Genomic DNA, 21792 nt, shown 5'->3' on the forward strand with positions numbered 1-21792 from the left:
CCCTGAACAAGTGGAAGCCTTGCTGGGCACTCCTAGAGATCCTCCTTCTCCCAGTCCCACTTCATGCTCTGTGGCTTTTACCTTCTCTATTCATCAAACTAAAAGGTTCTCATCCCTTTTGCAATTCTCAAAGGGAAGAACTCCTGCCTGGTTGTGAGAAGGAGAAAGAAGATTAGGTATTCCCTTCACTCTGAAGAAACTTTCCAGGGCGCTTTTCAATTCTTCATGCACAATTTTTCCCCTTCCTAAACAGCTTTAGAGTCTGTGTTCCTCAACTCTTGACCTTTCAGGTTAACTTACCTTATAATTAGTCTAAAACACTATGTTCATTTCAGTCAAACAATTTTTGCCCTCAAAGCACTGTCTATTAAATATATAAATATCTGCATATATAAATATCATTCAAGACCTTAACAGTTTTTAACGATGGCACTGAAGTACATAAAATTTACAGGAAACTTTGGGAAACTGTTCATATTCTTAGTAAAGTATTTCTTTGGAGCAAATCTTGAATGATGATTGTTTATCAATCAGCATTTTCATCTAAACAGGACTGAGTTGGACATTATATATTTCAGCCACAAAGCTGAAAAACCATTCTAGCTAATATGCATCAGTTGTTCACCTAAATGTCCATCCACATTGCATTAACCAGATCATTCTGACTGAATTTTTAAAAGAAGCAGTTTAAGCAGAAACTCCCCAGATGTTAATGTACTTTGTTACTCATGGGACAATCTTCACAGTAAAAGTTACCTTTATAATAAGCTATCAGTTTAACAAACCCCAAACTTTATAAATACAATACAATCTAAATGCACCATAAATTTATATTTGTTAATCTTGATATTAGAACATTTAAACATTTCAAACTACATAAAAATATGACAAACAATATAAAATAGAAAGAAATTTGTTGACAACTTACTTCCAAAACATCACTATTTCTTATATTGCAGTTAAGCAAGAAGACAGCTTACACAGCTCTCCAAAAAATATATAGTGTTCTTAGTGGAGTGTTATCAACAAAAATCAGCACAGTCCCACAAAATAATGTCTTCGATTTATTATCTTTTCCACAGTACAAGTTTTTCACAAACCATAAATCTTTGCAGTTATTGAGTCTGTAAACAAGTGCCTGAATCCCCACATCCCCCTAGTTTAGTATATGCTTGTGAATGTTTTAAGTCCTTCAATCAAGTTTTAACTCTTCCACTTTGTGTAAGGAATCAAGAGCCTCTCTCTTTAAATTATTTATATTTTATCATACAGCCTGCAATGCAGAAAATCACAGTGAAAGCCCTGGGAAAAACAAAACAACATGGTCTTTACAGCAGGACTTGAAACTTTATAATGTTAAATGCATTTAAAGAAGCTTCCCATAATAAAAGCGTGGGTTTTCATTTCCAGAAATCAAGTTAATTAGAAACCCTATGTTCTACTTAAAAACCCATTTTGATCTAAAAGTGAAAACAGTCCCCTATCCATAGTCATTTTATAAACTCTATACAGTTTCACTTGCAGAGATATTTTTCCAGTCTGAGAAACAGTAGTGCAATTAGTTTTACTCCTTTTAAGTTATTTTAGTCCAGGATGTAAATAGCTCTGTGGAAAGATAAGAAGATGCTCTGGTAAACAAGAAATTTTTGCAAGCCCATGCTGGCTTACTAGTCCATTAAAGCTTGTTAAGTCCATAGTGGCTCTCAACAAAATGTTGTATATATATCACTAATAACAAAGCAGAAATAAATAGGCAAAAATGACTGTAAACTGTCTCATCTCTTAATGATTTTTCAGTAATAACTGGCTTGACAAATTGATTATATAGTCATTTAAATAAGCAGACAGTAGACAGTTGCTCTTAAGGACATTCCACTATGGCATCCACTCTGGAAAGCCCCAATGGAGTTACATTCCTAAAATTAAAACAAAAAAAGAGGAGTGAAGGATGGGAGATAAAAGTTTAAAGATGCCACTTGAATGGAATTCCACCAAGTCAGCCAGTTCACTTAGATTTCTTCTTAAAAAGGCTTTTAATTTTTGATGGCTTTTTGCTTTTCTCTCCATTATGGCAAAGGTCATGTGGGATGCTGCTTATCCTGGCAACACCTGGGGCTTCCTGAACTGGTTTGCTGTCATTGCCAGCTGAGGAACATGATGTGTGGCGAGGTTTAGGTACCGGGATGCCACTGGAAAGCTGGTTCATGCTACAGGATTTCTCCAAGATGCCATTGTACACTTTGCTTGCAGGACTGAAGATCATGCTCTTAGTTTCTGTCAGACCTACACAATCAGGAGAACCCCGGGAGATATCTGCAGCTATGGGCGAATCTCCTCTGGATGAATCCTCTAGAGAGAGCTCATCTCTTGATATTTTTCGTGGAGACAATGTTTGGTATATCTCAAGGCTTGAAGGAGGAGACTGTTTCCTTCCAATGGAAGAATTTAAGGAGTCACATTCTGAAGCTGTGTCTGGTACTTCCCTGGATGAGATAGAGGCAAAGGTAAAATTTTAAATCAGTATGTTTCTTAAGGGTACTGGTAGACCTTCTAACTAATTCTAACCAAAACATCTTCCACTGTTTAAGCTATCAAAATATTAAAGGGAGAGATGTTAAAATTCTATACACATTTCAACAAAATTTAGAAAATTACTACTTTAAATAATATGACTTATCAAAATGTTTAATTTTTAACATACACTATGATAATGATACCTTCCAATCTAGAAAATATTATAACTTAAAGTTACACCTTCTTCAATTGTCAGAGAAATGAAAATGTTTAAATTTTACAGGTTTTTATCATTTCAGCTACTTCTGTGTTTTGTTTCAACACTGAAAATTTTTCTTTCTAAATCACATAGTTGACATATAGTTGAAAAGATGAATTTTAGTCACCACCTTCTCCCTTTACTGTTTAGTCATTAAATTGATTAAATATAGCTTCCTAAGGAAGGAAGAAACGAATATACTAAGCTAAAATATAAGCTCTCCCAAGTTTAAAACTGAAGGGAAGAGAGGTGAGATACACTGGGGTGGGGAGTGGATGGCAGGTGAAAGGTAATGATATTGAGCTATTTTTTTAAAGTAGACATTCAATAAATTATCACAAGTTTATTCCTTTGTGATTTTTCCCTCTTTTCCACAGTGGCAAGAGAAATAAAGAAGACTGGAAAAAATAAAGTTTACAACCCCAAAGCCAACGTACAGTAAATGCTATCAGCTATTCCTTCAAATTATACCTCAAACCCACCCTTTTCTTCCTGTCCCACTGCTACCATCCTTCTTCCTGCCCCACCAGTTACCTCAATGATAGCAATAGCTTCCTAATTCGTCTCCCTGCTTCCGTTCTTGTTCTTCCCTCTGAGTTACTTCTCTGCACAGCCCTTAAAGTGGTTTTTAAAAATTCAATCAGAGCACAATAATCTCTTGCTCAAAACTTTCCAATGCTTCCTCACACACTTAGGCTAAACCGCAAAGTCCTTGCCAAAGGCCGCAAAGCCCTGCATGGTCAGGTCCACGGCTATCCCTCCAGCTGCACGGTGTACCATCTTCTGCCTCTTCCTTGTTCCTGCCACATGCCAATCTTGCGACTCCCTCAGGGCTGTTGCACTTGCTGTTCCCTCTGCCTCATCTTTTTTCCCCTCCATCTCCACATGACTCAAATGCTCTCTCTCCAGAGATGCTTCTCCTAACTACCCTATCCAAAGCAGCATTCTCTTTCCTTTTACCTGTCTTTGTTTAGCATCCCAGAACTTATCACTACCTAAAATATTTTATATTAACTTATTTATAGTCAGTTTCCCCAGAAGAAAGGAGACAATGAGGGCAGGAAGTCTTATTAACTTTTGTATTCTCTGGAATAGTGACAAGCTCATAGTGGATATTTAGTAAGTATGGAAGGGAGGGAGGGAAGGAGGAAGGGAAAGAGGGAGGGAAGGAAGAAAGGAAGGAGGGAGGGAGGGAGGGAAAAGAAAGGAAGGGAGGGAGGAAGGAAAAAGAGAAGAAAAGATAAGAAGAGAAGGAAGGGAGGGAGGGAGGAAAATTCTGAAGAATAGGGATAACAATTTATTCATTTTTGAATGTACCATACCTGAGATGAATAGCGTTCACTCTATGAACAGAATGATTACGAAATGAAAAGCAGAGTCAAGGTAAAAAGTAACTGGCAAAAGAAATAAGGTGAGAGAAGGAAGAGAGCTGAAGACAGAAAGGCAGGAACACATATGATCATCATCTACCAGCTGGAACTAGGCCAGGACCTTGTCTCACCTGTCTTGGCAGCTCAAGTTATTAGCAAGTACACGGCACACAGCAAGGACTAAATTCATATTTATAGAGTAAATGAATTGAATGCTCTCTCACCTTGGATGACCTATGATTACTACCATTATCCATGTTATGATATGCATGTTTATTGATTTTGACATGTATTTTGTTAATACCACACTTCAGTTATATATTAGACTGCTAAATGTATTTAGTCTTTTCTATGAACTTTACTCACACATACATGTGAAGACTGTCTTTATTACACTACAAGCTTTCAGAAGGTATAAAATCTCCTGGGCAAATAAAGACTTAAATAATGCTTTCATTTTATACAGTTACATGTACTGCATAATTTTTCAAATGCTCTTACAATTGATAATGGATAGTGCTAACAGAGGGCAAGGGGCAGTTCAGATAGGAAGAAATGACTCAGAAATCAATCACTGGTAGGGAGTTTTCTGCAAGGCTTCTTTTTGGAGTAGATGTCCATTAATCAAACAGCATATATCACTGTTCCCTGAAGCTGTTCACTGTTCCTTCAGCTTCCAGAGCCAGAAGCTGATCTAGTCAAAATTTTATGAATTTACTTTCTATTCTGTTATGTGGTTTGGCTGCTTTGTGTGTGAAATTCTAAACTAGGTTAAAAATATTTTAAAAACTAGCTTCTAAAATCTAAATAATGTGTGAAAAGAATACTGACCTAATTTAGGAGACCTAGATTCCTGTCCTGGTCCTGCCATTAATTAGCTGTACAATCTTGGGCAAATCAATTAATTTAACCAGATCTCAATTTTCTTGTCTAGGTAAGAGTATTTGATCAATCTCTAATACTACTTTTAGTTCTAATATCCTAATTCCAAAACAAATAATAATCTGAAGTGTTGCTTCTTCTGCATAACTAGTCAGACTTGGAATACAGGTCTAGTACACCTTAAAATCTCCCATTTTTCCCAGAGCATATATTCTTCAGAATATTGAATTTAACTGTATGTACCATTTATGTCATTTTTCTACTTTTACTTTTTTCCCACAGTGACGTGTAGTTGAATTTATGTAAGTTTAATGCACGTATAACAAGACTTAACTCAAGATAAGGTTTAAACGAGCGTATACGTGCAATAATGCATAGAACATAAAAGACTGGTAAATAGTAAATGTTTGTATTATTATTATTTTGTAAGGATTCTGGTGGTTCAATACTTAAAAGACTAAAATGGAGAGGAGGAAGTTGTCTGAATCCAAATTCTTCTCAAATTTATGAGCTAGCTGTGAATTTCTGACAGTGCTCTTTGAAATGAGGGCTGAACATTTCCATCAGTGCAAAAAATTCTACTGGACAGCAGAGCTCTAGAGTTTTCCTACTAATTTCCATAAGCCACACAAAATTAGTTTTGTCAGTAAAGCCATCTTACTGGTGACTACAGTTATACTGCAAAGGTTAGACAAAAAAGCTGGTCATAAAGTGCTAACCAAGCAAAGGTGCCTCAGATTCTCCAGTTGCAATGACAACACAAAACTTGTACTATCTCCTTAGGAATATGCTATAATAATCACTTTCTAATCATAAAATTTACTTTCACTAGCAGACGAAACAATTATGTGTGAAGAATCACATGACAGAGAGCCACCAGGGCTTATGGCGAGTGTCCAGCCCATTCCTTCTGGTTTTGTTTTTCTAACAAGAACAGTAAAGACTTCATGGCCACATGGCTACTAAATGGCAAACTCAGAAACCAATACCAGTTTTTCTGTCACTTAATACCGTACTGCTCCAAAAGAGGAATACGGTTTAGAGAGATCCCCAACAGCAACCGGTCTCATTGGACTAGAATACACTGCTGCTATATCTACTTTATAGAAAAAAAAAAAAAGAAGTGTTATGAATATAATTTCCTCCTTTAAGTTCCTGACATTTTCTTAAATCTTTTGCATCTGATACTGCTTGCTCGCAAGTATTAGCACATAACAGAACAAATCATTAATTGGCAACAAATATTTTTAAACCTCAGTCAGTCATATTTAATGTTTCCTTGTGCTCAAGTATATTTAAGCTCATGCCTTTATATTTTACATATGAAACTGTTCGTTAGACAAGTTTATATTCTGAGACTTGAGTCAATTGTGTGCAATAGCCTCTAAGCAGTTATATCTCAAAATATCCTATGTGTGTGGTGGTCAGAATTCTAAGATGGTCCCCCAATTCCCAGCTCTGGTGTGCACACATCTTCTCCCAGTTAGTTATTTAATCAAACACTAACATAGGTGCTGCTATGAAGGGATTCTGCAGGTGTAATTAAGGCCCAAACTAGTAGATCTTAATATATAGAGAGATTATTATCCAGGTAAGCCTTTTAAATTTGTGTATAGAGATCAGAGATAAAGGAAAGCAGAGATTCAAAGCAAAGGAGGGATTTGAAAGAAGGGAAATTCTCTGTTGCTGGCTTTGAAGATAGAGGCCACACATGGCAAGGAAGAGCAGGCAGCCTCTAGAATCTGAGAGCAGCCCCCAGCTGAGAGCAAGCACAGAAACCAGGACCATGGTACTGTAACCATGAGGAACTGAATTCTGCCACAACCAAGTGAGCTTTGATGAGGCCCCCTAGCCCCAGATAAGAATAAAGCCCAGCCAACACTTTGATTTTAGATTTGTGAGACCCTGAGCAGAAAACCTAGCCACACCAAGCTTGGACTTTGGCATACAGAACTGAGAGCTAATAAATGGGTGTTGTTAGAAGCCACTAAAGTTTGTTGTAACCTGTTACGCAGCAGTAGAAAATTAACACAACATACCACTCCTACCCACCCAGCCCAACACATACTGTATATCATTCATTGCCAATACCATTGCTTTTCAGCAGAGAAGTAAATGGCCTCCTCCTCCTCTTCATTTCGATAAAGAGCAGGGCAACTTGACACCGAGAGGATATCTGGATCAGGGGAAGGCAAGGAGTGCTGTGTGTGCTGGGGGTGGTGGGGATGCCGGGGGTGTGCCGGGTGAGCATGTGCAGGAAGCTGAGCTCGCTGAGACTGCGGCGAGGACGGAACGATGCTGCGGCGGGAGCGACACAAGCTGCTGCTTCTGGCCAGTGATCCGGCAGGTTTAGCCATGGTCCCTGAAAGCCAAGCGGAAATAAATGAAAACATTCATAAAATCCAATGCTCCTTTCATGCACACTACAGAGACACACCAAAGAGAACTGATGTGATTAATCTACCTTTGTCACCATTGAATCTACCTTTGTTGAAGTAACTGTACAAATATTACCATCCTCTATCACCTGTAAAGCTGCTTCTCAGGAAAGTTAAGAAGTAAAAAAAAAATGTAACAAAAATAAAAACAGGTCTAAAAAATAAACAGAAGTGAACATATAAACACATGTGGTTTTAAATACAAAATCTGACATTACTAACCATAAAGGCTTAAACATTTACCCAAGATAACAAATTCTTATATTTAAAAATCAATAAAGCATATTTAAAAGGAATCTGTACTTTATTGCAAATATTTTAATGAATTTTAACATTGAAAGACGAGAAAACTATTCAGTAAAACAGGTTGGATTTTTCAACAAATATCTTTTGAGACAGCACAACTTGTTTGAACTTTGAGAAATTTTAAATCAAGGATCATTTAAATACTGTATATATAGTCTCACTATTTTTTAGGCAAAGGTCAGATAAAAACTTGTTTTTTGAACACTGACTATTGTGGAACTAACCAGAAGTCTTAGATTACCTTGTTTCTGCTCCCAGTCTCAGTCTAGACCCACGCAGACAGTAGACAAACTTCCCCTATGTGCTTAAATCTTCATTGAATGGGCACTTCATTTCTTTGCCTTAATGGAAACATAGCTCTCCTAAGAATACTGATCTCAAGCTGAAGCCGTTCATTCTTCATACCTCACATGCTGCAGCATCAGAACAACAGATTGACGGCCTTCTCACTCCCCAATATTGTTGTAAACCCTCACTCCCTTTATAAAAACATGTTCCTTTGACACACGCTATTAAGCCACGTGAATCTCTCATCTCCACTTCACTAGTCACTTCCTGCTTAGTCTCTCTCTTACCAGTCCATCCAACCTCTCACCAGCTTGAGCCATCTCATCTGTAAGATGAACACCTTAACCAATCATGTTTTTCATCTCTTCTCACAAGACATTCACCTCTACTCTACTCCACCACCCACTCTCATGCCTTGGTCTTGCCATCATTCAGAATTGCTTCATTTTTGAAATAATAAGCTTAAGACATCAGATAATTTAGATTCTAACATTCCTACCTTTCTAGTTCACACATTCTGTTCCTTCCACTATCTGTCCCATTCTCTACCCTAAACTCAAGGACCTTATCTACTGTTTATCCCTTTTGCTGCCTTTATCTTCATCTTCTCCTCTTCTATTTCCCATTGGCACTTAAAAATAAAAGTTAAAAAAACAGGGGGCTTCCCTGGTGGCGCAGTGGTTAAGAATCCGCCTGCCAATGCAGGGGACATGGGTTCGAGCCCTGGTCCGGGAAGATCCCACATGCTGCGTAGCAACTAAGTCCATGCGCCACAACTACTGAGGCTGCGTGCCGCAACTACTGAAGCCCGTACACCTAGAGCCTGTGCTCTGCAACGAGAAGCCACTGCAATGAGAAGCCCACGCACTGCAAGGAAGAGTAGCCCCCGCTCGCAGCAACTAGAGAAAGTCCGCGTGCAGCAACGAAGACCCAACACAGCCAAAAATAAAAATAAAATAAATTTATTTTTTAAAAAAGTTGAAAAAACAAACCTGAGAAACAAACAGATAAACAACAACAGCAATAAGAAAACCTCCTCTACCCTCAGACTGTTTTCAGCTGACATCTCTCTTCCCTTTTATGTAAATGATCTATGTTGCTTTCTATACTACTTTATCTTCACTCATTCATCAAAGAAATGGTAAAGTGCTTCCATACAATTTCCCTGCAACTATCATTAACAAAGTTATGATAAACTTCCTCATTGCTAAATTCAGTGAGTATCTCCATCCTTCCTTGACACTGGACCAGCACGTGACATTATTAGTTTATCCTTTCCTTGACCTCTCCAACAACATTCTCACCTCTTCCTTTACTGTCCCTTAATTGTTTGTCTCCGAAGTTCTGTTCTAGGCCTTGTTATTCTTGTTCCACTTATTCTTCTCAAGAAATTTCATCCACTCCCATTACTCCAATTACCCTTTGCAGTCTATAGAAGTCCAAATCTGTGACTCTAGCTTTTAATCTTTTTCCTAAACTTTAGGACTTCACAATCAACTGCCTACTTGACATTTGGGTGTTCCACAGATACCCACACTGAATTCAACATTTTCCTCCCAAACCCACTCCTTCTTCTATGTTCCTTACACCTTGGTGTAAAAAAAAACAAAAAAAAAACAAAAAAAACACCACCACTCACTTAGTTATCTGAATTGGAAACGCAGACGTTCTTGACTCTTCCTCCTCCATCATAAACCACATCTAGTTAATCATAAAGTGTTTCCAGTTCTACCTCCTGGGTATCTCTCACATCTCTCCACTTCCCCCTCAACAAATCACTGCTGTATTATGCTGGACTACTGCACCAGAATAATAACTGATCTTTCTCCTCCAACTTATTCTCCATACTGCAACCTGCATGATCATTTTAAAATGGAAAAGGAATATGACATTTTATTGGTTAAAACCCTTAAGTTGCTCCCATTACTTCTAGGATTAGGATAAAGTCAAACTCCTTAACATGGCTTAGAATGCCCTATTTATCTAGCCTCTAATTTGGAACTAGTGTCCCTCTTCTCTGTTATAGGAATACTAGGAACAATATACCTCACTCAGCTCCCAGAAGTATCAGAGTATCTCCATACCTTCTTTCCTCATCTCATCTCTCCCTTGACCTCCCATTTCACTTAAAGAGCAGTTCCTCCAGGAAGTTTCCCAACCCCTCCAAATTTAAGGTCAGTGTTTGCCCTCTTGTGCTCACATGGCAACACCAAAGTGTATTTCCCCATGACATAACTTAGTGCATTGCTCTTGTCTGTCCTCCATTAGACTGCATGTTTCATGAAGGAAATAACTGTGTACCATGTTCAACACTGAATCACAACTAGCAGAATGCCAGACAAAAAGTAGATGTACAGGGCTTCCCTGGTGGCGCAGTGGTTGAGAGTCCGCCTGCCAATGCAGGGGATACAGGTTCGAGCCCTGGCCCAGGAAGATCCCACAAGCTGCAGAACAACTAAGCCCGTGCACCACAACTACTGAGCCTGCGCTCTAGAGCCCGCAAGCCACAACTACTGAAGCCTGCGCACCTAGAGCCCGTGCTCCGCAATAAGAGAAGCCACTGCAATGAGAATCCTATGCACCGCAACAAAAAGTAGTCCCCGCTCACCACAACTCGAGAAATCCCACACGCAGCATCTAAGACCCAACGCAGCCAAAAATAAAATACATAAATTTATTTTTTAAAAAAAGTAGATGTACAGTAAGTATTTACTGAGTGAATTAACAAACAATTCAAACAGAAACAGCCACTGAAATAACTTGACTGGGAAAAAAAAAAAGAAAATGGGTAAAATTAAAGGGAATATTTTCAGAATATTTGACTACCTCCATAAATACCATACAAGGCTTTTTCCAAACACAAATTATATAATATGAAACTATTTATAATTTAGTAGACAAACATTAGAATTTTCCCTTACTTATTTATAATGATTCATAGATTACAGAACTGGAGGAAACCCTGGAAATCTTTAGTCCGATGTTCTCACTTTGTCAAAGAAGAAACAATATCCTACAAATACTAAAAGAATGTGTCCAGACTGACACAGATGATTAAGTTCTACAACTCTTAGCATATAATACAGCCATTCTCATCAGTCACTGGTTACTTGGTATACACAGTAAAACACAGCCACATTCAGCCATGACTAGGTGTGATGCGAAGGGCTGAGAAGAATCAGGATTCCCCGCTTGGAAAAATTTTTTTTGTATTACTCACAAAGATGGAAAGATACCGCATGAAGAAGGTTTAAATACAAAGCAAATAGTTTATATGAGGAAAATTCTAAGTAATCCAATAAAGAATATAACATAAAGATGAGACTCATAAATGGGTCACATCTAGAAAATGTTTACAACTCTACAATCCTTTCAAAAAATTTTCTTCTTACATATTGCCAACACCACAAAACTCACGTAGGATTAAAAAGCAGTTCACTTTGACCTTGTAACAAGCTCTCCTATACAAAAGGTGAACATGTTTAATAGTACCTCCAGGCTATTATTAATTCTCAATGAAAGCCGACAGCCATCCCTACCTGTGATTTATAAGAGTAGCTAAATGAAACACTGAAGTTCACTGTACAGAAATTTATTTGAGGTGATTTTTCAAAAAATTTGAAAAAATTTTCTTCTTACATATTGCCAACACCACAAAACTCACGTAGGATTAAAAAGCAGTTCACTTTGACCTTGTAACAAGCTCTCCTATACAAAAGGTGAACATGTTTAATAGTACCTCCAGGCTATTATTAATTCTCAATGAAAGCCGACAGCCATCCCTACCTGTGATTTATAAGAGTAGCTAAATGAAACACTGAAGTTCACTGTACAGAAATTTATTTGAGGTGATTTTTCATTCTAATATCAATAATTATATACAGGAGCATAACAATTTAATAAGACACTATTTTGCAAACTGTATTTTCTTATGGCAAAGAAGATAAAATTTGGTTTTGAATAAGGGGGTCCCCCCCCCACCACCAACAACCAAAAATAATAAGTAATATAGGGACTTCTGGTTCTAGCAATATGGCAGTCAAAGATAACCTGACCACCATTTCCAACCCCCAACCACACACTTTAAATAGCCTCAAGTACTTCAATATGCTGAATAAAATATAACAACAGTTTTAAATGCATAGCTGAGTTTGCAAGGAAGAAGAGAAAATTCTTGGATGCCAAAACACAAAGACTAAAAGTCAGAGTTAGTAGGCCTGTGAGTGATGTTGGAACTGCTGTGGGAGGTTCTCGGTCTCAGTAATTTAAGGGTTTGCGCTTTAATTTGGGGACATAAATGACATCTTAAGCCCACAGAAGGTGAGGAATAGGAATTGTGAGTGTTCTGGATAAAAGCCTGGGCCTAGATGGCTGCATTCCTCAGTGGGAGGGTGTACTGAAAAGAAATCTGACCAATGAACAAGGGGACTTCCTTCAATGAATGTTCTCTGGATACTGGAATTTAAAAAGGTTCTTATGAAAAACTCAATATGCTGGGTGCTCAATACTCAAACTCAATACAAACTAACTCATATTACCCTGGAGTTCAAGTTTATACTACCAGAAGGGTCTGTGAAACCCAAATCCGAAAGGTTAACAAAAAAAAAAAGATGGTCCTGAGTAGGTGAAGCCCTTGAAACTACTGCCAGAAGCAAGAGAAATCATATTGAGGAGCACTCCTACTCCTCACAAAGTGTTTCCCTGGAGGGAAGAAAAAAAAGGAAGTTCCTTTAAGATAGTTCAGTAAAACACTATAAAACAGGAGAAGGCAATCTGCTCTGCAAACTCAAGAAACAGCTGCAATAATCAATCAAGAACATCAAATAATACAATTATCAAATAAAACTAAAATATAAGATGTTTAAGGGCATTAAATTATAAAATAAAAATGAAAAAAGGACAAGGCATTAAAAAACAAGTAGATTTTATGAAGAATCAAGGAGAACTAATAGAAATGAAAACAGTCACTGAAATTAAAAATTCAAAGAATGGGTTAAACAAAATTGGAGCTGAAGAAAGAGTAAGTAATCTCAAAGATGGATCTAAGGAAATTCTTCTGAATGCAGCACAATTAGATAAAAAGAAAGGTTAAGAGATGTGGAAGATAAAATAAGATCAAACATATAATTATAGGCTAATATTAGTCTTATATTTCTATACAACTAATATTCCAGTAGGAGTGAAGAGAGAAAAGAAAAACAATATTAAAAGAGAAAACAACTAATAATTTTTCTGTAATTGAAAAAAGATAATCACCTTCAGATTCAAAAGCACACCAAGTATCAGGGAAAAAATTGTACACCTAATTATATTATAGTAAAAACGTGTAACAAAAGAAAATGATAACATTTTCTAAGTGATGAGAGAAATGAGAAATTACCTAAAAGGAAACTGGAACAATCTGCCTTACTAAAACTTCTCAACAGTAACAATAAGAGGCCTGAAAATAACAACAAATGTTTTCAAAATACTATGGGAAAAGTAATTGTTCATCTAGAATCTGATATCCAGTTAAACTATTATTCTCAAGTGAGAGTGAAAATAAAGACATTTTCAGGCAAAGACAGAGAATTTACTACTCTCAGTTGCTAACTGAAAGAATTTTTACCAAAGAACATATTTTCAAGGAAGCAAAAAAAAAGGAAAGAGTAAAAAACAAAATACAATGATGAAGAGAGAAACACATAAGTCTTTCTGAAAAACGACTGAATAAAACAATAAAAAATGACTTTTGCAGGGTATTCAAAACAAAATACTAGACAACATTAATATATAAGATGCGGAGGGTAGTGTCTAAAATTAAAGCATCTGAAGATCCTTTAGGAGAATGACAGAGAAGCTGAAAAGAGGTATAGAAAAGAGAAACCACAAAATAATATGCCAGAGAGAAATCCAAACGGATCAGCAAGCAGATTAAATGTAATTGGATTAAATTGGACTTCGCTGGCAACAGAGATCCTCAAATAGAAAGCAAAATAGTAAGTTATTACTATTTCTTATACAGACATATCTAGAGCCTAATGATGGAAAAAATTTTAAGTAAAGAAAAAGTTACGCTGGCAAATATTAATCAAAAGAAAGCTCCTATAGCTATTTTAATATCAGATAATACAAACTTAAAGGCAGAAAGTACGGCTAGCTGTAAAGCAGTCTCCGCATAATCATAGAAGAATAGTTAATCTTTTAAAAAGATACATCTGGACTTATATTCACCGAATAACTTGGTTTAAACTATATAAAATAGAAATGAGCAGAATTGCAAGAAGAAATTCAGAGAGATCTGAACAAACTTCTTTCTGCAACTGACAGAAAAGTAGACCAAAATGTAGGTATATAGAGATTTTTCATAACTAATACATGATTTAACCAACAATATAGTATCCTATAACTAACAATTAAGAAAATGTACTTTTCAGATATGTGTGGAAATTTTTAAATATTCGATCAAATAAATACTAGGTCATGAAGCAAGTCTCAGAAGATACCAAAGAATAAATGTTATATAGATGCTATTCTCTAAGCATAATACAACTAGAAATTGATAAGTAAAGATATTCTTTAAAAACTAATGACCAAATAAACAACAAAACAAACATACTACATTTGGAAACTTAAACATATACTTCCAGATAATTCATATTTCAAGGAAGAGACATATTAAAAGTTGGAAACATTTTAAAACTAGATGATAATCAAACTATATGTATCCAAACTTCAGGTAGATTCAGTTAAAGTCGTTCTTAGAGGGAAATTCGCAGCCATAAAAATCATACATTAAGGAAACAGGAGGACTGAAAATTCATGAGCTAGCTGTCTAAATATTAAAAACAAACAAATGAAGCAAATTCCAATAAAGGAAATAAAAGATAAGAGCAGAACTAAATGGAGAATATCAACAAAACCAACAGTTAGCTCTCTGAAGAATGACGGAGTGAAATAAAATAGACAAATCATGCCAGATTAATCAAGGAGGAGAAATGAAAAGAAAATTTAAAGATGTGAGATTTTCAAAATCATATAAAATACTATGGACAACTTTAAGCCACAAATTTTGTAACTCAGATAAAACAAACAATATTTTAGAAATATATAATTTAACAAATCTAGACTTATGACCATTATAAGAAACTGAATCAATAATTTAAAAATCTGTCTCCTTCCCTTCTGCCAACATACACACACACCAAACTCAAACTGCCTATAGGCAATTTCTTCAAAATCTTCATAGAATCATCTGTATCTTATATTTCAGAATACAGAATAAAATTCAAAACATTTATTGAGGATTATTATGGGCCAGGGTATGTTCTAATTGTTTTACAAATATTATTTAGTTTAAATTACAAAATAATCTCATAGGGTAGGTTACATTTTACAGACAAGGAAGCTTAGAGAGAGTACCTCCCACAAAGTTACACAAATAAAAAATAATGTCTTGGGCTTCTCTGGTGGCACAGTGGTTGAGAGTCCGCCTGCCGATGCAGGGGACACGGGTTCGTGCCCTGGTCCAGGAAGATCCCACATGCCGTGGAGCGGCTGGGCCCGTGAGCCATGGCCACTAAGCCTGTGCCTGTGCTCCGCAACGGGAGAGGCCACAACAGTGAGAGGCCTGCGTACCGCAAAAATAATAATAATAATAATAATGTTTTGCGGGACATTCAAAACAAAACAAAATACTAGACAACATTACATACATATAAGTTAAATGGAGGAGTAAGGATTCAAACTCTAGCAATCTTGTTCTAGAGACCAAATTCTTAACTACTACTATAAGAGTAAAAAAAAAAATGAAATGAAAGGAAAAGGGGGTATTCTTTGCCTTATTTTATGATGCTAATATAACCTTGATACCAAAATCAGAGTGTCGAGAAGGAAAATTATTGACTAATCTATGATTAAAAACGTAAAAACCCTAAATAAAATAATATAGCAAACCAAATCTAATTATTATCAAAACAGAACATTGTGACTAAAAGTTTCACTGACATTTAAAGGAATTTATTTAAACAGATTAAAATTCAACAGAATAAAGAAAAATAAAACAAGCAATTACCTCAAATTATGCAGAAAAATAATTTGGTAAAATTTAACATCCATTGATTTAAAAGAAAAATCATTCTTAGCAAAACAGAAATAGAGATTAATTTCCTTAATTTAAAAATAATCCATCAGGGACTTCCCTGGCGGCCCAGCGGTTAAGACTCCGTGCTCCCAATGCAGGGGGGCATGGGTTCAATGCCTGGTCAGAGAACTAAGATCCTACGTGTCTCGTGGCTCAGCCAAAAAAAAAATGTAACCCATCGAACACAGAGCAAAAAACAAAACAAATAAACCAAAAAACACACTTCATGATGAAATAAGCATTCTCTTTAAAGTTAGAAATGGAGATCACTATTTGTCTGCGATCACTTTCGCACTTTTATTCAACATTTTACTGGAGGTCTTAGACTGCCTTGGGAAAAAAGCACAAGGAATGGAAAGCGGGGGGAAAGTCATTATTATTGTCCACAAAACAAAATCCAAAACACTCTTAGAGAAAAATTCAATGTTTCTATATACAAAATCAGCATACCAAAATCAACAGCTTTTCCCTACATATCAGCAACAAGCAATTTGAAGTATAACTTTTTAAAGAAAGGTAACACATGTAACTAGTAAAAAAAACAAGCTAAAAATTAATCTTTAAATTCAAAGAAATTCCAATAAAAGCCCCATGGAAGTTTTCATGGCGTTTCGTAAGCTGATCCTAAAATTCATAAGAATAACTTGCCAAGAGTAGCAATTCTGAATTTAATAGAGGAAGATTAAACCCATCAAACATTAATACTTACTATAAAGCTACATATAGCAACTAAAGCAAAATGGGATCAATGGAAAAAAAATAAAGAGCCTGGAAGCATTTATGTATCTATGGAGAGAAGTTGTATTACAAACCAGCAAGGATAGAGCAGGAATGAGACTAGGACAACTGTTTATCCATACATCAAGAGATATCTTTAGATTCCACTCACAAAAGGAACAAAAATAACTTCCAGGTAGATGAAAAGACTAAAGGATTAAAGTGAAAGTTAAAAACTTTTAGTAGAGCAAACAACAATCTATCACCTTATGAAAAAGACATAAAAACACAAACCAGATTTGTAAATTTGTCATTAAAAATGTTTTTTGAAAAAAAACCATTTGATTAAAAAAAGAAAATAAGTAACAAAGCACAGTAAAAAAGAAAAGCCAAGACCTAGGAAAAGATATCTGCAACCCTCAAATAACCAGAAAATAATAATAAAAATTCTTCCAGATAAGTATGGAATCTCGGAGGGAGATTCCACAGCAGGAACAAGCAACTCAGAGAGGAAAAAATCTGAATGACAAACACCAATAAATATGAAATGGTAGTAGTAGTCTTTTTAGTCTTTAAAGACAACCTCAGTAGTCTTTAAAGAAATTACAATTTTAATAACACTAAGGTATCGTATCACACGCATTCAAGTTACAAAACAAACCAGATCATTCCTAGTATGGTGAGGATACAGGCAGACAGGCATTCTTATAAACAGTCGGTATGTAAACAGATAGAACCACTTTGAAAGCAACTTGGCAACGACTAATAAGAGGTGCCTTCCCAATGACTTAGCAATCCATTTCTAGGTGTCCACCCAGAGAAACTCTCAAAGTTAGAAATACGGAGATAGAGATAAGGATGCTCATTTTTGCAAGGGCAAAAAAGTAGAAAGAACCTATCTCAGTAGAAAATTGGATAAACTGTGGTTTATTATTACAAAAGATAAATAGATATACTGTGGTTGACTCATATTAAACAGTTTTAGTGAATTTATCTGTATATAAACATGGAAATTTTATAAAACATACTTTTGACCAAAAAGAGCTGCAAAATGATACCCACAGTTTGATACCATTTATGTACATTTTTAAACAAACAACAATTGTATCTATTGTTTATAGATATAGCTGCATGTAATACAAGTAAAACAGGCTTTAGAAGATATACAACTTTAGTAGGAAGGGGAGGAGATGTGTTTTCTTTTTCAGAGAAAAAGAAAGATGAATAAAGCAAAATGTTAAAATCTGTTTATCTTTGTAGTAAATGAGCAATTTATTTTCAGTATTTTTAAGCATATCTGAAGAGCTTTATGATAAGAAATTTTAAATAAATTGCTACCACAATCCCACTATGAATATTTAGTAGATACTATAAAGGTACTGGGAAAACCCATACAGAGCTAACCTTTGATAATATCTTCTCTTTTTTATTTACACATAATTAAACATAGACAATATTATTCTGTATATGGTTTTATAATCTTTTACTTCGCTCTTAACATACCACAGGCAGGCTTCCTTGTCATTCCTTCACTCTCAGACAATTTACACATATCCATGGTGCAGATTTAAAACTGCTTAAAAGAGTATATAATGAAGAGCCTTCATCCTACCCTAGACCCTAGTACTACTGCCAAGAGTTTATTTGTCAGGTCCAGAAATTACGCTTTTATAACTAAACAGAGTGGAGTATTACTTTTGTGCCACTGGGTGGAGACAGAGCTCTCAAAGTGTAATCTTTGGCATAAGCTATTTTTCAGAGATAATAAACTTAAGCATTTCTAAAGCATCATACTGAATTTTAAAAAGTTCAAATTTCTCTGTGTATCACAATCACTAAAAAATTATTCACATTTAGTTATAAGTGTTTTAATGCACATGTGGATATCTTGCCCCATCAAAAAGTACTTTAAAAAAAAAGTAAAGAAAAAACTAGTTAATTTTAGGGAATACATATATGCACACTTCTGATATCGAATAATTATGGTTTCTAAGGAGGAACTGCAACTTTAAAAAGCTATCATTTTCAAACAAAATCATACACTTATGAATCAGTGCTGCATATATGGTAAGCTTAAGGGCACATAATTCAAATAAACTCAAGTTGACAGTATCCAAACAGCAGAGCTAGCCCATATCTAGATAAAACTTTTCAACCATCACTATCTTGCAGCATGGGGCAAGTGAAATGATTGAGGTCACATACTTCCCAGTATTCACTGCATTTACAATCTGTCCTCTCCCCCTTCCTCTTGTAAGAGTTTAGTGTCTCCCCAATCTGCTTGCATTATCTGTCTGCCGTTAAACCAGATAATTAAAATCACAGAAATGAGCACAAGCACACAGTCACTGATTAATTATTTGCAAACTTAGGGCTTTATTTCATAAAATTGTTTTAACATTAGAACCCTTTCTAAATCATAACTTTAGGAAAGTTGTAACAATTGGACAGAAAATTTCAAACTGCAAAATGCTCATATATGATGATTTGTGTCTCAAAGACTCAAATTTCTGTGTGAGTTTTCAACTGATTAATGATTAAATTTTCCTCTCTATTCTTTGGAATCTTGTTCTAGCTATACTGTTTCAAAAAGGTTACAAAAATTGGGAAAATGAATCAGGCAAGCAGTAATAAGGATAAACAGTTTTTCAAATGACTTCTAATACAAGAAATACACCGCTTTAAATTTACACTCTCTATAACTTTGCAAAAATTCCAAATATTTATTAATAAATTCTACAATTTATTAATAAAATCTAAAATAGTAAAATTTCACCTTCCTACCAAAATGTATTCTTTACACTGTAAACATCTTCAAAGAATACAGCATAACAAAGCAATTATAATGAAAACTGTACATGTTAAAACCAACTTTGGGGGCTTCCCTGGTGGCGCAGTGGTTGAGAGTCCGCCTGCCGATGCAGGGGACACGGGTTCGTGCCCCGGTCCAAGAAGATCCCACATGCCGCGGAGCGGCTGGGCCCGTGAGCCATGGCCGCTGAGCCTGCAGGTCCGGAGACTGTGCTCCGGGAGCACAGTGGGAGAGGCTACAACGGTGAGAGGCCCGGGTGCCGCAAAAACAACAACAACAACAACAACAACAAAAAACCACCTTTGGGAGAAGCTCCACTTTTTAGCAACAAAAAAATGTATGTTTTCTAAATATAAACGCAATTTAATTTTGTGTAAAGGTGAGTGGATTTAATGCTTTATGAGTTAAATATTAATTAATACTCTTTCAATAAAAGGATAGAATTGGAAAAGCAAAACAAAATACTATGAAACATGCCTACTGGGAAGGCAACTCAATTTAAAATAAATCGACTGGCTCAAAGTCACACAGTTGGTTAGTTAGTGGCAGAGCTAGGATTGCAACTCAGGTTTCCAAGGTCTTCCTCTAATTTTTAATTTCTACTATAGATTAAGCTTCCATATGAAAGGATGTTTTCCCTCAAAGCTCAGCACTTCATTCATACAGTGACTTAGCATGTATGTGTTATTATATATGTGTACATATATATATGTGTGTAACACACATAGCTCATATAGTATGTCAAACAGTAAACACAATGATCAAGAAAAAGAAAAAAGAGAAAATGAAGAATTAACACAAATTTTATCATAGATTTCAAAGCAAATGATTCATAAAAGGCATGGCAGACAGTTACCTTTAAAACTGTACCAACTCTCTTTTTTGAACTCACCACTTACCGGGAAACTGTGACACTATTGGGGGTGTATCTTCATCTAAATCATCAACTCCTCCAGCAATGGGATAGGGTGGAATGGAGACTCTGGGCATCACCACCCAGCTGTGATCAGAATAAAGGGAAGAGGTGAGGCTGGGGAGTCCCGAGTTATGGGCTATCTGAAAGCCACAGATCTTCTCTATCTGTTGCCAGCGAAAAAGTCGTTCTCGTAAACAAGTTGTCAACTCAGAGAGAGCTTTCCTGGAAAAGCCAATATAGCAATTACTTGTTGCATCAAAAAGTCTTTAATACAGCACTGAAAAAAGTCAACTACATGAACAGACCAAGGCAATTAACCAATTTCAAGAAGAAATTACCCCTTTTCAGAATTAGTATAAATGATATAATAGTACATAATTAAATGACAAGTTAAAACATAAATTGCCTATAAATTACACATTTCAACACAATAAAAATAGACAGACAGTGACAGTAACATTCTTACTTTGCTTCCAGAATTTTGTGGTCTACCTCATCTAGGGAGGAGCTATGTGCAACATGCAGAGTCCCAAAGACTGTGCTTCTCTTCTTTTTAATTTTCTCTGCCTAGAAACCCAAAGAGAGAAAAATAAGGCTAGGTTTGGGATAAAATACACATATACGAATAAGGTTTATTTTATTTTGAATATATTAATAATTATAAAATCAATGGGGAGTTATTAGCCAAGATATAGCCCTATTTTCCAAAAAAGAAAACAAATGAGGGAGAAAGCATGCTTTCCTAAGCCAAACTTTGTTCTGGAGAATTTTTTCCCTTATTTCTATGGATAAGAAAGACCTGAATCTTCTATTTAAAACTAGGAGAATAACATAAACTATATATCCTACTGCAATGGAGGTGTTAGTGAGTGCACCGAGTTTTTTGTTGTTGTTGTTTCACTAGAAATCAGATTAAGACTCAGTAATTTCACACAATTATTAAGAGTCAGACATTAATTTCTAGTAACTACTAACCTGAATCAGATATGAAGCAGCAACCCAGAGGAGAAAAGCTCCGTATAAAACATTTAGGATAATGATAGTAGGGATGATTTTTAAATGACACTAAGGTCATTCTGAAAGGTATGTACTTCTCTTAAATAAAGTGATTTCACTTTTATGAGAGTCAATCTATGCAATAAGTTCCAATTCATAAAAATAATCTGCA

At 35.7% G+C, this 21792-nt stretch overlaps 1 protein-coding gene across 1 annotated transcript in view; it reads right to left on the reverse strand.

Annotated features, from left to right (window-relative positions):
- Positions 1 to 1051: 1051 nt before the first annotated feature.
- Positions 1052 to 21792, reverse strand: part of STIM2 (stromal interaction molecule 2) — a 168639-nt gene continuing 147898 nt past the window's right edge. The window contains exons 9-12 of the mRNA XM_060148403.1: positions 21091 to 21191; positions 20608 to 20846; positions 7117 to 7387; positions 1052 to 2483 (exon numbers count right to left, since the gene is read on the reverse strand). Of these exons, the coding sequence (XP_060004386.1) occupies positions 2006 to 2483; positions 7117 to 7387; positions 20608 to 20846; positions 21091 to 21191 (1089 nt within the window). The 3' untranslated portion in view covers positions 1052 to 2005. The remainder of the gene's footprint in view (positions 2484 to 7116; positions 7388 to 20607; positions 20847 to 21090; positions 21192 to 21792) is intronic.

Source organism: Lagenorhynchus albirostris, chromosome 4 (genome assembly GCF_949774975.1).
Source record: "Lagenorhynchus albirostris chromosome 4, mLagAlb1.1, whole genome shotgun sequence".
In the NCBI taxonomy this organism is placed as follows: Eukaryota; Metazoa; Chordata; class Mammalia; order Artiodactyla; family Delphinidae; genus Lagenorhynchus; species Lagenorhynchus albirostris.